Consider the following 17,624-nt stretch of genomic DNA (forward strand, 5'->3'; position numbering starts at 1 on the left):
CAGAGCAGATATTCATAATACAGCACTGTGTGTGAGTTTACATCTGCTCAAAACCTCCACATCATGACTGAGATCCGCACTGAAAACCAACACAGTGACTTTACACGAGTTCAGCCGGAATCTCTGCAGATCATCGCTCACTTTGGGTCTGTATATTAATATAAAGCATAAATAACCTCATTTACACACTCTATGTACTGTACATTCCTGGTGTATCTTGTAGATAAAAGCAGTGTTAGGTGAAAACTGTAAGTGTTTGAAGAGCTTCGATATCACTGACAGACTTTAGCTGCTAGAAAAACTGTGAAAATGACGTGTGTTGATCTGCTGTGGTCCTACAGATGAAATAATAACAAATATTTACAATCAAATAATTTTTAAAACATTGGAGCTGCTTTAGTAACAGAACAAACTGTATTGTGACGTTTATGGCTGTTATAGTTTCTGATTTTGTCTAAAGAGAAAATGGTTTAGATTTCACGAGCTTAATTAATTACTGTCTTGATTAAAGCTGAAGTATGCCACTGAACGGATAATACTTAATCACTAAATTAAACATGTGACTAATTGTTAAAGATATACATTTTGTATAAGAAAAGAGTTTGGAACAAAGTTTGGTGATTAATTTGTTAACTATGGATGGAAAATACCATATACACAAACAAAAATGGATAAAAAATAAACCAATATCATAACATTTAAAACTGAACTGATGCAATATATTGAGACTATAAAGTTGCAAAAAGTAATAAGGTGACTTAAAACCTTTTTCTCTTGTTAATTCTTTGTAAGGTTTTTCCTGGATGATTTATTTGGTTAATTTCAGTTTATTTCCTTTGATGCTGCTGTTATTGTAACAGTAATCCACTGTTTAAATTCTCTGTATGTATAAAAACAACATAGATCTGTTTTTTTTTTCTGTTTTTTTTTTTTTTTTTTTTTTTTGAGCAGCCCAAAATGACAACTTCTGACTGAACCAATCAGGTGAGTTTGGGGCGGGACAATCTGTCAGAACGACCAATGACAGATAAGAGGCTGAAGAGACAGTACAAGTCTTTGGAAACACATACTTCAGGTGTAAAATCAACCAAGACTCTTTCCACTATCCAGTAAAACTCAACATGACCTGTATGTTCACATATTGTTCTTTATTTTGCTGCAGTACATTTGACTGATTATTAGTTAAGCAGCGTTCCATAAAGCTGAGCTTTAGTCAGACTGTTTTTGCGACTGAGTCCAGCGTTTCCAAACTTCTGATGCTGTGGCATCATTTTCTGAGCTCCAGGGTTTTGAAGATCTTTGTATTTCTGGACGTCCAGACCCTGGTTTAGTGACTCCACTGAACTGCCGGGACTTTCCTCAGCGTAATCTCTCTGTAAAGCGTCTTTAGTCGTGTTCTCCTTGTCTTTGGTGTTTTCAGTTATGAAAAAGCTGCTTGTCGAACCCTTTGAGCGAAACATCAGTCCTCTCTCGGCCTTCAACGCATTCGGACTCATCTTTGGGTACAGCGCAGGACTCGATCCCACCGACGCAGGGAATCGTGGATCCGGCACGCGCCTGCGGAAGATGTTGTCTTCCTCCTGGAAGCTGCTGTAAAGAGGATCTGCTTTGATCATGGCAGGACCGAGCGTGAAGTGGCGCTCTGGGAAACTGAAGGGCGAGAAGCTGCTGATGTCCTCCATGCTCATCTGCCGCCAGCCGTCCGTTGGGTCCGCAGGGACGTGGACGCGTCTGTCTCCGGATCGGCCGTTCTGTGAGCCCACATGCTGGGAGCTGCTTGACTTGGGAAAACCTGGACGTTCCTTTCCATATGAGGATAAGTTCTTGCGCTCACGCCAGTCAGTGAACAAAGCCTGCTGGGAGGAGGACATCACGTGATCCTTCTCATCTGAGGCTGTGCTGCAGCTGGAATAACGGCTGGAGGAGGGAAGAGATCCGAGGACGAACCCACGGAAAGGGTCTTCATGCAGGTGGAAGCTCTCATCGTCCAGGTTGCTGTCAGTGGATGTGTGTCCTCGGATCCGTCCGCTCTGGTCCGCGCTCTGCCGTCTCTCCGGCCAGCGGTCGCGCCGCCGCTCATCAGAGGGACAGTACAGCGCCGTGTCACTGCAGTACAGGTCAGATGACTTATACGCCGTGTGCCACTGGACTTTGTTGTCTGTGCCAGATGGGAATTCTGGGGCTTGCGGGCTCGGCGAGCGTGTGACCGGACAGCTTCTCCCAGGCTCAGGTTTCTCCAGGACCCGGCCGATGACGGCGGTGGGAACAGCGTCTGAGAAGGAGTGATGCAGCGCTGCGCTCCGGCCGCGACCCTGCTGCTCCATGTGGGAGCTCACTCGCTCCTGAAGATCAGCGGGAAGCTAAAACAAACACACAGAGAAACTCTTAATAGAGACAAGACTCTAGAAGAGAAGAAATGTGTTGGAAATAAGAAATCATAGTTGCATCTTTCTTCTATGGAGCCCCTAAAGGGACATGGTGAGGGAAAAATCTAAAACTTTGCATTCACTCGCAAAACTTCTGCATTCTCTCACAAAACTATTGCATTCCTCCAAGAAACTTTGCTTTCTCTCGCAAAATGATTCAGAGAAACTCGTCCATATGTCAAATGGCACATATAATGAATCATATGAAGAAAACCTTCATCTGACCTCATCATCCTCTGTAGTCCATCAGAAACACACAACAGAGCTGCATTATGGGAAGAGCGCTCTGTTCTCTCTGTGATTAACAGTACATGGGCCATGTCTGTAGACAGACTCTGTAAGCAATAAATCCAGTGCATTTCTCTTTGCTACCATCAAACAAAGCAGAGAGAGTTTATATTCAAATGAAACCCCTCTGGCTTTCGATAGAAAGAGACATAAAAGGATTCGTTGCGCCTCTGACTTTCTTTAAAGTTGTGCAATTTTTAGGATGAGTTTCCCTTTTAGAAAGAAACCAGTGGTGTGTGTGTGTGTGTGTGTGTGTGTGTGTGTGTGTGTGTGTGTGTGTGTGTGTGTGTGTGTGTGTGTGTGTGAGTGCGTGTGCGTGTGCGTGTGCGTGTGTGCGGGTGTGCGTGGGTGCGCGTGTGTGTGTGTGTGTGGGTGTGTGTGTGGGTGCGTGTGTGCGTGGGTGCGTGTGTGCGTGTGTGTGTGTGTGTGTGTGTGTGTGTGTGTGTGTGTGTGCTCATCAGTCATACCTCGGACAGTTTGTGCGCTCTGTAAGGAGATTTTCCACACTGGAGCAGTTGAGCCGCCAGATTACAGTCTTTCCTGTACAGATCCTGCAGAAGAAAAGCACAAACCATCAAACTAACACAGTTTAATCTGGCAAATGATCATTCAGTGTACAACTCTCAATCCATCAATATTACACATCTGTCATTTACTGACAAACACAGCAGACAAATGTCTTTCGTCATTTCGTTTGAGCTGAATGAGGCTGATGTGAACACTAGATAGTCTAGTTAGGCATCAGTGGGTTAAAACTGACGAGAAAAGTTCTGATGGTTACCCATGATTCACAAACTAGCATGTTAATCTTCCCAGTCCATCAGCCTTTACATCTCGTTTGAGAGGGAATCTGTGAACCTAGAGAGAAACCAAGTGGACACTGAAGCAGCAGCTGCTCCTCAAACCTGAAACACTCGCTCCATCACAGAGATCTCGACGCCAGAGGCTGATAAATATTAGGTGAAACCTGTCAGGAACCATCAACTGATCACATCAGAACACTTCCTGCCGGGAGACGACGGTTCCTGTGAGCCGGCTTTGATGAAAACAATCAGATTTCAGATGAAGCTGTGAAGGCCTCACTAGTCTGTGGATGATGGAAACATTCAGCATGTGGTACGTACGTTATCCTCTCGCAGCTTCTGGATGGTGATCTTGTCCTCCATCAGGTGGTTTTTCAGTGTGACGATCTCTCGATTCAGAGATCTCTTCTCCTCTTCGTGATGTTGAGTCTGGAACACAAACAACCAACATGAACGTACTACAGCACTATTGATCAGTACAGATTAGTGCTCTAATCTGATAGATGCGACTATAAGACATGAAGATATTAAAGCGATAGCTCTCCCAAAAATGATCATGTTGTCATCATTTACTTTCCCCAAACCTGTATGAGTTTCTTCTGTTGAGCACAAAAGAAGTTTTTTTGAAGAATGCTGGTTACCAAACAGCTGACGGTAGCCATTGACTTCTATAGTATTGAAAAAATACATCAGTGTAATACATCAGTACATCAAAAATACATACATGGAAATCAGTGAATACCGTCAACTGTGTGGACTCTCAGAACAACTTGAGGGTGAGTAATTGATGGAAGAATTTTAATTAACTATCCCTTTAACATACAATCAACATAAACATGTAGATTTTCTGTAAAGCTGCTTTGGAAATGTAACCGTGAAAAGTTCTTCACAAATACATTTCAGTCAGCTTCAGTTCAGTCTGTAATTTCTGCTCATCAATCAGACGAGTTTCATAAGAAAGCACATCTCTAGCAGATCTCGAAGCGTCTGTTTGTGTGTTTGTTGAAATAGAAATCCCTTTATTTTTTGACTCACATTCATTGAGCAAACCATGTGGAGTATCAGCAGTATTTGCGTATGACTAATGGATTTCATTCGACAGGATTTATATCTGCAAGGATTATTCTGTTTGACTCTGGATGTAATTAAAACAATCAGACACTCGCTCACATGACAGATGTTCTCCAGCATTTAGTCTGTGAAGCAGCTTTTATATAAACCAGAATCAACCAGTATTTCATAATTGTCTATATTTCAAACTCAAATAAGATGATTCAAATGAATAGCCGATCTTTGCTGATGAAAACATCAATGCATTTACACTCAAGTGTCTTTTCTAGACAGCAGACGTTCATCAGAGATCAGCGCTGGACTGAACTAGTGATGGACTGTGATTGTTGCTGAATCACAGGTATGTCGTCACTCCTCTCTCTACACCTGAATTACCGCAGTGATTTATATGATGCTGTTTCTATGGCAACATCTAGTCAAGTCAAGTCAACTTTATTTCTATACTGCTTTATACAATACAGATTACATCAAAGCAGCTTTACAGTGATAAACAGGAAAAATGTGTGCTGATAATGCAAGAGCATAATAGAAACGTTTATCAGTTAAAGTCAGTTCATTGTTGATTCAGTGATGTCATCGTCCAGCTCAGTTCAGCTTTCTTCTAGAAGTGTCTGTGCAGTCAGGTCAGAAACTGTCAATCATGGTCATGTGACCTGCGCTGATGTTTCACTTGAGCGCCTCTATGAATATTTTCAGAGTTTTACATGGGAGTTTAACCTGTGTGTGTGTGTGTGTGTTTGAGAGAGATAGTGTGTGTGTGTGTGTGTGTGTGTGTGTGTGTGTGTGTGTGTGTGTGTGTGTGTGTGTGTGTGTGTGTGTGTGTGTGTGTGTGTGTGTGTGTGTTTGAGAGAGATAGAGAGAGCGTGAGTGTGTGTGTGTGTGTGTGTGTGTTTCTGGTCAGGTCTCAAATCCCCCGTGAGCCAATCACTAAAAAACTGAAAGCAATGAGGTCTGAAGTGTCAGATGCTCAAGTGTCTTTGAACAGCGTCCAGTGTGTTTCTGGAGGCTGACGGTGTTTTAGAGTGAATGTAGACGCCGTCTCTCAGTTTAGAAAGAGCTGAATGTGGATGAATGACCTGTCGTAAGGTTCTGTACATCTACTGTTTGACCGTATTTGAGATGCTGCCGCAGCGATTCCTTCTGCAGGGTTTGAACATCGTCTCTGGGGTCTCATTTGTGTTTTCACTGAGAAACTTGGACTAATGAGGACGGAAAATGCCACATTCAGGAAAAACACTGAATTGCTCAACAGCATCACTAGACAGATTGAGTTCTGAGCTGCAGTTGACCGTCACGGCAAAATAAACATTCATAAATCCAGATACATTTACTAACTAATTACGATTAAAACAAGAACAAATATCTGCCAATGGGCTCAAAAAAATCAACTCAAAAACATTTATCAAAATCTTATACTGAAGATAACAAGGGAGTAACATGATCTGTTTCCCCAGCATTCATTAACATCCTTGCAGCAGCATTTTGTACTAGCTTCAAGCGAGCAACATATGTTTGGCAAGTCCCAACATAATTTCTGTTTTGTTTTCAATCAGTTGAACAAGGTTTTCAGCCATCCACAGCTTTACTTCCTCCAGACACTTAAGGAGTATGGCATTGGAGTTCTTGCTACTTGGTCTCAGCGGCAAATAGACTTGAGTGTCATCCGCATACAGATGGTAAGAAATACCATACTTTTTAAAAATCATTCCCAAGGGAGCAAGGGAGTGTAAACAGGACTGGACCCAAAACAGACCCTTGTGGGTCCCCACAGGTAATAGGTGCTGAAGCAGAGAAATAGTTACCAATCTTCACTGAAAACGAATTTACATTCCGAATAAGAGGCAAACCATTTTAAGTCAGAAGGATCTGGTGATCAATGGTGTAATAAGCTGCTTACAAATCCAATAAAATTAATGCTGCATGATTACCTGCATCCATAATTAAAAGAAGATCATTAACAACCACTGATTCTGTACTGTGTCCACCCCTTAAACCAGACTGGAATGTATCTATAATATTATTCTTTGTTAAGAAAGTGGATAATTGTTTGAAGCCAATCAGTTCCTCTAGTAATCAGAGCTGAAACCACACAAAATCATTTCACAGCTCATCTTTGTGCTTTAAGATGATGTTTACATTTTGTAAATGGCTTCATACTTTAATGGGATTTAAGATCATCAGACGCCACTGATCCGCAGCTCAGACTCATCCTTTCATTCCAGGACAATCACTGCGCTCCGGTTCTGATCATGTAACCGCTCTGAGAGTGAGAATCTTGTGTGGTTATTGATCTCTGTCTCTTTTTCTCCACCTTCATTTCTGTTGTTCAGTTGTTCAGAGAGCAGCACTTGTTGATCACCAATCAAGAGCTGACGCTTTCAAAATTCTTCATGTAACTGCTGACAGTGCTTCAACACGTCAGTCGCTCTCGATAAGTGATAGACACTGAAGATCTGGTATAAGAGTGATTCTGTGTGATCCGATGACCGTGAGGATCTGCTGCTGTTCAGTGTTTGTCTCTGAAGAGTTACTGTGATTATTTATAATAAAGCATCATCAGGGTTTGAGATATAAACAAAGGGATACAAGTTTTATCATCAAGCGGTAATGAAGCAACAAAAGAAAATTTATCAGAGCTTAAGTCACTCTTTGGACTTTTTTGAAGTCATTTGGTTTTTAAATTAATTTTCTCTTACCATTCGGTGGATTTTCTCCTCCATGTCCTGGTTTATTCTCTGCAGAGCTGCATAGCTGCTCTGAATCCTGCAGGAGAGATGAAGATGATGAAGATGATGATGAAGTCAAACTCACACAAACCTGTCATGAGTGTATAGTGGGATTGAAGGATTCAGAAATCTTTTATTTTTTTCTCCAGGCCTTTATATTTGGTGCATCTTGTTAAATCATGACGCTTGTGTCTTGTGTTTATGTGCATAATTAATTTAGAGTCACATCTCGCAATATTGACACTGGCATTGAACTGAACTGAATCAACATTAAACTGACTCTGCTGCCTTTTGTAGAACTGCTTAAAGCTGAACAGAACTCATTTCAAATTAAACTTCAAATTGCTGTTGATCTGAACTGAACCAAAACTGAACTGACTTAATCTAAATAATGACACTAATGTCTTTTACAGCAGAACCTAAACTGACTCCATAGTTGAGTTTCCATCACTGATTCTGCTCAGTTCCTTGTTATTTCTGTGAAGCTGCCTTGAATAAAGTGTTGAAATAAGTGTGACTTGACTTGACTAGTTAGTTCCAGATCATTGTGTGTGTGACTGTAAAGCTGTACGGTCACTTTAAGCACTTCACTCAGACACAATATTCTCTGATCAGCTGCTTCATTCAGTGACCGTGTTGCTCGGACCTGCGCAGCTTCTCTGTGAATTTGTCCAGTTGGTCTTGAGCTCGTCGCAGCTCCGTCTCCAGATACTGCCGCGTCGACTCGCTCTCACTCTGCAGCTGCTGCAGTTTGTGTGTGGTGCAGTCGAGACGCCTGCGCAGATCCTCCTTCTGCTCCTGCAGCGAGCTACACACAGACAAACACCGGCAGATCATTTCATTCACTCCTCAACAACAGTGCTTCTCAACCACAGGCACAAATATGTCTCCGAATGACTGAGATGTAGTTATATGAACCAAATCTCAATTAAAATGCCTCACTCGCTCCACAGCAAACACACCCTGTGATCAAAAGCCCCAAACATGATTTATTCATGCGCTTGTGGAATATCCATAAGCCTGAGATACTAGAGTTAAACTTTAATGACTCTCAAAATCATAAAATGAAAGAGAAATAATTATGATTGAGCAGCATTCACTTAATCTGATTTCAGTGCATTTATGTCATGTTCAACTGTATGTAAAGGCTAAAAACTCTAAACTCTAATGTTTGGTTTTACTAGCAATATTATTGTTCTGTTTTACTGAAGTATTTCACTTTAGTAATTTACTCTGACCCAAATAAGAGACTAGTGTCTCTTTAGTGCACATTTACCACAGTAAAATGAGATCAACAGAGACTAAAGGACAGGAACACGGATGATGAGCATGAGAAGAGAGTGATGGACTGAAACTGTAAGTGTGTGTGTGTGTCCTAAACTTGTGTTTTTCCATATGTGAACAAAACACCAGCGCAGGACCAACATAAGATTCAGCCTCACAGTTTCCAGTACAGGAAAAGCTGATTTTCTATCATCTTTAATGTTCAGAATGGCGATACGCATCAGGACACGTCTGCTTGGCTGTAACTGGATTTGAGCAGCTGCTGATGGCATCGATCACACGCGGGTCTGATGGCTTCAGCTGATGACATTTAAATGAAGAGCCTGATGGATGGATTGATGATTCAGTCACTCGCTTTCTGTTCGATTTTAGACTCTTACCTCCTCTTCTGATGTTTACAACCATATCTTGGTGCTTTTAGTGCCGTTTTCCCAATATAAATCTTTTTCATGTTTTCTCAGTGTGTCTGTGAGTGTTTCCTGCAGAGACACAGACAGCTCAGCGAGTCAAGAGTGTTCAGCTCATCCGCACACATCATTATTCAATAATATCACGACCACATACAGACAGACGTGAGAACTGTTACAGAATTTAAACATTGCAGAATTACTGTAAATACTGTAATTTCTTTTTAAAAACCATTTGATTCACAGCAGCAGAAAGAGAGAAAACAGCTCAAGAAAAACATTGAGATTCACTCAGATCCATTTTCTGGCCGTCTCTCACAAAGACCCTGTTTTTATTGTTGTCGGGGACTTTAAAAGGACAAACCTGAAAAAAGTTCTCCCAATATTCATTCAACATATAACTTTTCCTGAGCTGAACAGATGCTTGATCACTCCCCGCCCTGCTTTCAGGAAAGCTGATCATATCTCCATTCTCCTTCTGCCTGCATAAGAACCAAAGCTAAAGCAGGAAAAACCTGTTATCAGTCAGTCTACAAATGGACAAATGGAGGATGTCCTGCTCACACTTCAGGACTGCTTCTAAACCACTGACTGGCAGATCTTCTGGTATGCAACAGACACAGACATTAATGAATACACTGATTTTGTTATCGATTATATCTGTATCTGCATCAAGTCATTCCCAAATCAAAAACCCTGGAAAAATGCTGATGTCAGGACCAACACCAGTGATACAGTGGCATAAAGGAAGTCCAGGTATGAACTTCAGAGGGCCGTCAGGAATTCAAAGAGAGAATACAGAGATAAGATGGTAGCAAAGTATAAAGGATATGACATCAAGCGCATGTGGAATAGTCTGCACTCAGACTACAGAGACAAAAAGAACAGAAAAACCTGTGATGTGGGTATGTCTGCCCCTCTATCTGATGAACTGAACATCTTCTATGCAAGGTTTGAGAATAGCAATACCTTCCCTGCAGTGAAATTTTCAGCAGATGAGAACAAATGTGTTTTAAATATCTCTCTACCTAAAGTGTTCAGAACGGTCAACCCACGAAAATCACCAGGTCCTGATGGTGTTCTTAAAGCCTGTGCCAGCCAGCTAGTGAAGGTTTTTCACAAAGCACTCCAGAGAGTCGCGAGAGCAGCTGAAATCATTATAGGCACCAAACTACACCTTACAGGACATCTTTTACACGAGATGTCTGAGGAAGGCTCGCAAAATCACCCAGCACAGTATTTAATCCAGAACCAGCAGACTGAAGAACTGCATTTACCTTCAGGCCATCAGAGCTCTTAACACTCTGTAATGCTTACTACACTCCTTACAGATATTTATACAACACATATACCTCATGAGGACCATTTTTCTTTACAAAGATCATTTGCACTTTAAAAACAGACTGCACATACTACAAACTTTTTTTTTATTTTCTCTAATTTGTATTGGTTTGTTTTATATTGCACTTACATTGTATTGCACTAATGTAGAGAGCCTCAACGTAAGCATTTTAATGTGCTAACTGTCACTGACATTCTACACATGATAAATAAACTTGAAACTTGAATACGACATTGAAAATAGCAATAATGCTCATCAGACGTTTGTTTGACTGTTTGTGACAATTAACACATTTCCCTTTTTTACAGTCCTTATCATTTTTCTAGTTTTAAGGCTTTCAAGTCAATATAACAGATTTTCCTAAATGAACAAATGCCCTGCAGACACTGATGTTCTTCCTCAGTATTGCTGTCTTGTTTTTCAATACAAATATCAACATTTAACAATAACATTTTTAAATCTATGCAAATAACGCATAAGACTAGAAGGCTTGTTTTATGAGAAAGGTTTATGCTTAAAACAAGAACAAGTATCAGAAAAATAACCCTTGTTCAAAAAGAAAGCAGCACACGCAGTATAATGCTGAACGCTTGACTGTATGTGTTGGACCCGTCTCATGTTGAAGTGATCATGCTGCTGTATTTCCTCTGATGGGTCTATAATAACAGTCAAGGGTTCACTTTTACTGTGATTTTCACAAAGCAAACTGAGTTCTCTTTGACATTCAGACAATATGAACCCAGAGAATCTCAGGTGAATCGCGTTGACAGATTCGCTCACGGCGTTACAGAGACGTCATGCTGCATCGACACTAGAGACCCTACAGGAGATCAGAGAACCATCTGTCAAATGACTAATGAGAAATGACACCCGCTGACACACACACACAAATAGAGAAACACACACACACTCTCTCTCTCTCTCTCTCTCTCTCTATCTCTTTCACACACACACACACACACAGAATCGCAAGCACAAATACAAAAACACACTTTCCTCTACAAGCAGAAAGATAAAGGCTTTTACTCTCGTTTCGCATGAAGACTATCTCAGTCTGTGATCTGCTTTTATACAAAGATAAATGTTCTAATATAATATACTCTGGATCTTTACTCCTGTCAGACTGACACTCAGGCCTGCAGACTGAGGCATAACGTTTGTTTATTAGCTGCTTTCCTCTTGTTTTCTTCCTCTTTGTCTGTTTTCTTCTCATTCTACACATGTCAGTGAAATGGACATTCTCTCGATCCCGACGGGTTTGTGTGCAGCTGGAACATCAAATAAACATGTAGTGCAGCGATGCGACAGACGCTGCTGTCAGAACAACAGTCTGATTCACGTCAGAAATCAGCTCTGCTACAGGAAGCTCTCCATGTGCTCACAGACAGATGGCATGATGGGAAATCTCTGCTGACTGAAGGTCTTTCTCGAAAGCGAAGCTGTCAGTCAGACAGGGAAACTCAGAGCAACTAGAACCGAGAGAAAATCCACAGGAACGAGCGCTTCACCTGAACACAAGATCCGATTTCATTCAGGCTGTTGATGGATGAAAATATTTACTTGCATTTGATTGTGTAAATTTGTCATAGTAAACACATTTAGGTCCAAGAAAACGAAATAACAGACTGCTGCGTAACAATTTGTGGGGCCAGTTTGTTTCTTCAGATTCTCTCTTTTTTGAAGGACTTCAATATTCGGGCTCCTGCTGACTAGACAGATTATTGAGAAAGATAAATGTACTGTAGGATGGAGACTTGATTTTATCTGCCAGTTGTTGACTGGATGTTGAGATGTGGGCGTAGTATTTACAAATAGAGGCGGGTCTGAATGTGAGTTTGCAGTGGATTATAAGAAAGGGGCGGGGTTAAAGAACATTAAATGATTGGAGGAGACCTGCATACATCACCAGAGATAAACCTAAAATTATTTAACAAAACTGCACAGATGAATCATTCACAAAAATATCTATAACATGCATTTAGAAAATACATAGAGGGTAAATATTTATTTCATGCTGACTTTAACATTGGAGATATGCAGCTTTGTGTTCTAATGTTTCAGTCTGTAAATAACAAAATACTCTCTGTGAGCTGCACGAAAGAAGAACATCACAAAACAACCTGAAAACCCCAATCCTCAAAGTCTAATGAAGCCCTAGTCATTTCTGCATCATCATCTGAAGCTTACATTAAACTCAGATGCTGCTCGCTGTGACACACGTGATGCTGTTCAAACGAGCTGAGAATGATCAAAAACCTGCTTAAACATAGTGTGTCTGTTTGGTTGTGAGGGAAAAACCTCAGCAAATGTCCTCATAAAGAAACAGTAAAACATGGAAAAGTGGCTGAGAAAAGTGAAGTGAGAAGTCTGACGTTTGATCACGTTTCTCTCCGAGAGCTCATTAAACTCCATTAAATAAGCAGCCTAGACTAGTTTCCTAGCAGAGATCTCGTTATAATGAAGTACAGAAATACCACTATCAGTAACAGCTGTATTAACCTCAGAATAACCCGTCATCTATCATTCTCCAACAGTTTACCGGGTGAAATATCAGTGAATAGAGCTGAGAGCAGAGAAACACACACTGACCACTCCAACACACACATTAAATCATGCAGCACTTCACGAGTGTCACTCACCGTCTGTGTAGCTTGCGTGTCATGATCAGATAAGCATGTGCACATGCGTGTTCTACCTCTAAACACAACGTTCACACAGCACGAGAACAGCCGGAGCTCAGATTGAGATGCTACAGAGGAACCAGAGCGAGATGGAGGAGGGAGGGAGGAGGACAAACACATTCAACGGAGAGGAGAGGACAGGAGACGAGACAAGAGGAGACGAGAGGAGTGGACAGGAGAGGAGAGGAGAAGAGACGAGACAAGACAAGACAAGAGGAGTAGAGACTAGACAAGACGAGAGGAGAAGAGACAAGACGAGAGGAGAGGAGACAAGAGGAGAAGAGACGAGACAAGACGAGAGGAGAGGAGAAGAGACGAGACAAGACGAGAGGAGACAAGAGGAGAGGAGTCAAGAGGAGAAGAGACGAGACAAGATGAGAGGAGAAGAGACGAGACGAGATGAGAAAAGAAGAGAGGAGTGGACAGGAGAAGAGAAGAGAAGAGAAGAGAGGAGATGAAAGGACAAGAGAGAAGACAAGACGAGACAAGAGGAGATGAGAGGAATGAACAAGAGACGAGACAAGAGGAGACGAGATGAGAGGAGTGGACAAGAGTGGACAGGAGACGAGACAAGAGGAGATGAGAGGAGTGGACAGGAGAGGACAGAAGACAAGAGGAGACGAGAGGAGTGGACAGGAGTGGAGACGAGATGAGATGAGATGAGTGGAGAGGAGAGGAGAGGAGAGGAGACGAGACGAGACGAGACGAGACGAGACGAGACGAGAGGAGAGGAGAGGAGAGAAGAGAAGAGAAGAGAAGAGAAGAGAAGAGAAAAATGAAAAAAAAAGAAAAGAGAGGAGTGGACAGGAGTGGAGACGAGACGAGACAAGAACAGAAGAGACGAGAAGAGACGAGAGGAGAGGACAGAGAGGAGAGAGATTCACATCTACCATCAACACATCACATAAACCTTCACCTGCTGCTGCTCGCGTTTCCATCAGAGACCTGAAGAGACACATGAAGAACACTGAGGTTATTCACGTGATTGACAGCTGTCATCAACACATCACAGAAACCTTCTGTGTTTGTGAGCCATTAATAACTGCTTGTTAATTAAACACTCTCGTTTGGATAGTGATATAAATGTGACAAATGTGAAGACCAACTCGCAACATATTTGCATATATTATGAAAGAAAGGATGTGCAGAGTGTGGCAATTAGAAAATTAGAATTTAACGCAGAATCTGAGGAAAGCAAGTAATAATTTGTTAATAAAGAAATGGAAAGTGTCAATAATACACTTTCACAATGCAACTACAACAATGTAAACACATGGCTTCACTCACATATGCACACAGATGTTGGGTTTCCATGTTTTATTCCATAAACATAATTTCATAGGCATAATGGTTTTTCTACTGTACAAACTATATTTTCTATCCTCTAATCCTACACCTTAACCTACCCCTCACACAAAACTACAGGCATTTTTAGATTTTTAAAACACTTCATTATGTATAATTTATAAGATGTTTTCCTAATGGGGACACAGAAAAATGTCCACACAAGGTCAAAATGTACTGGTGTTTATCTCTTTTGGGAATACCAGGTACACAAACGCACACACACACACATAGAGTCATTCTGCGGTATCAGTGCATTTATACCTCGAGACTTGTGTCACCACCTTAATCTGAGACTTCTTCATAACACACAACCCAAAACTGTCATATGGCAACAATCCACTATATTCACAAACACTGAGTAACTCCGCTCACAGCTGAACACCCATCATACCCTGTCACACACTGTTTCCTCAATGTATTTATTTCTGAGCGAGAAAATCCCGTCACGCACACTATTATCCAGATGATCTCAGAAACATGTGCATCCGCCCACCAGAGCTGAATCAGCCCACACTCACTATGCTTTGCTTTATTTTGGTCTCACTGTCTGTAATGCAACAGGGCGATTATGAATAATTATTTACTCGATCCACGATTTGTATCATTTCTCCTGTGACCTCAAAATAATCGTTAATAAGATGCCTTGCACATTGTTTTAAAGGACAATATATTTTATTATGTCAAGTATCTTGCATTTGGTGACTTGTCATACAAAACAGCAGAAGAATCCAAACCAGTTCCTTTAGAAAGTAAACAAAAAGCAACTGGAAAAAATGACTGATCAACCATTTCCTCGATAAGATCCTCTAGAGCTGGATTGTTAATGATTCCTAAATTTAGTTTTTGTCACTATTGGTGCCAGGTCTTTTGGTCTCAAGACATTCGTCAAGCTTACTCCCTACTTTCTTTGTTTCAAAACCTTTTAATATTACTCTTCAGCTCTTGGTCTGTGAACTAAAGTCATGCTAGAACAACACATACGCAGAACAGAAAGAAGGTTTCAAGAGGGTATAAGGGTTAATTTCTCAGAGGCTCACCATGATGCCACTCACAGCAGGTCTCGGGAGCGAGGTGGTGCGGTGCGGTGGCTGCGGTGCCCCGTCTGAGCGCTTTAAAACAGGACTCGGGCATCCGCAAGAAGATTTTCCACTCGTCTGTAAAGTTCTCTTCTCCACGTCTCGTAGATGTGTGGAACTCACTTCATCTTCCCTCCTTACTCTGTCTATGTCAGTCTCTAGGTAGGTCCTTCCTAACATTTCCATTTCCTCTTGAGTTCTTCTCAGGGTTTCACTGGCATCCAGAATCTTGCAGCTTGGCATGCACTTGGCCCACTTGTACACATTACTGTCCCTGGAATTACAGGTAGAATCCCTACTGGAACCAAACCAAGGACTGGAAACTGGGGTTAAGTTTAGGCATTGGGGAGATGATGTTTGTGGACAAGGCGACTCCTTCTGACGAATGGGCACACCGAAAGCTTGTAGACACTCGGGTTCCAGGACCCTACATGTAACCTCATCAAGAAACTGAGAAAACTTGAGCTTCTCTTCAATCTTCTGCTCTAAGTTGGATGATGTGGTTGAAGCAACAGAGGTGCCCTGACTTGATGACGAATCTCTCCGCCCCACATCGACCTGCTCCGCTCCGTCCTGGCTCTCCGATCCCACCACACTGCCCTGGCAGCTGTCGGAGTTCTGGTAGCCTGTCTCGGAATCACTCGTGCCCTCAGGTCGACTCACAGAGACAGCACGTACCCGGAAAACCTCCTCGCTGTGCTGCTTAATAGAGCTGCGCAGCAGACATGTGGCTCCGGAGCTCCAGCTGTTGGTGTCCCAGCTGTCGTCCTCACTGGAGCTGCGCTGGCTGGAGCTGGAGCTCCGGAGGCTCGGGCTGGAACTCCGCAGGCTGAGACTGGAGCTCTGCAGTGTCGAGGAGGTAGGAAAGCTCTTGAGGCTTACCACCGAACCCTTTAGGCTTGACAAGGAACCTTGCAGGCTGGAGACGGAGCCCTTCAGATTGGAGGTGGAACCAGGCCTGTGCAGGGAGGGTGAGGAAAGGCTGGATGGACAGCGTGGCTGCAGCTCTTCGTCCAGGTCGCTCTGGCATCCAGAGAACACTGGACAAGAGGCTGTTGAAGAACAGGAGCCACGTTCCTGCCTGCCTGACGCAGTCTTGGGCCTCGGCTGCCTCTTCAGGGTGGACACAGTCCCATTGACTGTAACCCCTCGTCCTGTTTTCGATGAGCCGTTTTGCATTTTCGCCTCCATTATTGGTGTGCATAGAAAACTGGACCATGATGAGCTGGGCTGGCCAGATTTCGATAGCTTTCACGCCCTAGTCCTCTCTTGCACAGTTGCCCTAAATGCATTTACCTCCCATGACGAGTGGCTGAACTCTGTGAGGGTGACACACTTTCTCAAACACTCTCTCGGCTCTGCAGGAACAAATGCATACAGCTATTAAAACATGCAGATGCACCGCCCGTTTTCTGAATATGGAGACACCTGTCAAAAGTGAAAATGCAGTCTTGCTGGTGGAGACATAGTGACCAAACCCTCCATATGTGTTCTGGTAGAGTCTAACAAGAGTCCTGGTTAACTTTCCAGGTCAGTTGCTCTTTAGAACAGGCCATTGATCATGATGCCACATGATGGACGGGATGTGGGGCAGAACTTGAGTTCCATAAATCGATTCCTCAGTGGGGTTGTTGATTACTGTGTTAGAGGCGACTGTGTGATCAGTATGACTGCTTGATGATGTCTCTGTTTTTAAGTTTTATACTATAGACTGAAGGCTGCCGGTTTGCATGTAGTTTAATGGAGCATCAGAGCCAAGTGCAGCTGAACTAAAGTGAAGAAATGAAGAACATTCAAAGTGACGATGTAAACCTGAGACCAGCTAATGTGAACAGGGATGTGAAGTGAAGCTATAATAATAAAATTTAGATCTGTAGGCACTCTTACTTCATTCTCAAAACTGCAACAAACACACAGCTGTGAGAAAACTGATATATCACAAAGATACTGGTTTTGACCATATGTCCTGCTCAGATTTCCATATTGCCTAAAATGTCCAGGTTTTAGCTTTGTGTTCCTAATGTTTTCATACTTGCCGAAGGAATTGACTGAAAAGTAGTTTGACCAATGGCATGCAGAAATTGAACATAATCAACTAATTGTGGCTTGGGATACAGTAGGATATACAGAGAACAGCCAAAGCTATTCAAATAAACTTACATATGATGTATGA

General features: G+C 42.3%; 1 protein-coding gene across 1 annotated transcript; it reads right to left on the reverse strand.

The window, feature by feature from the left end:
• Window positions 1-958: 958 nt before the first annotated feature.
• Window positions 959-17,201, reverse strand: LOC109069893 (brain-enriched guanylate kinase-associated protein). Its single transcript, XM_042773362.1, has 7 exons — window positions 15,413-17,201; window positions 13,945-13,973; window positions 7,961-8,122; window positions 7,285-7,351; window positions 3,839-3,946; window positions 3,182-3,265; window positions 959-2,360 (listed from the first exon to the last, which is right to left on the reverse strand). The coding sequence occupies exons 1-7, from the start codon at window positions 16,640-16,642 to the stop codon at window positions 1,179-1,181; spliced, it is 2,862 nt and encodes a 953-aa protein (XP_042629296.1). The 5' UTR covers window positions 16,643-17,201; the 3' UTR covers window positions 959-1,178.
• Window positions 17,202-17,624: the final 423 nt, after the last annotated feature.

The sequence above is a fragment of the Cyprinus carpio genome, chromosome A17 (genome assembly GCF_018340385.1).
Source record: "Cyprinus carpio isolate SPL01 chromosome A17, ASM1834038v1, whole genome shotgun sequence".
Taxonomy (NCBI): Eukaryota; Metazoa; Chordata; class Actinopteri; order Cypriniformes; family Cyprinidae; genus Cyprinus; species Cyprinus carpio.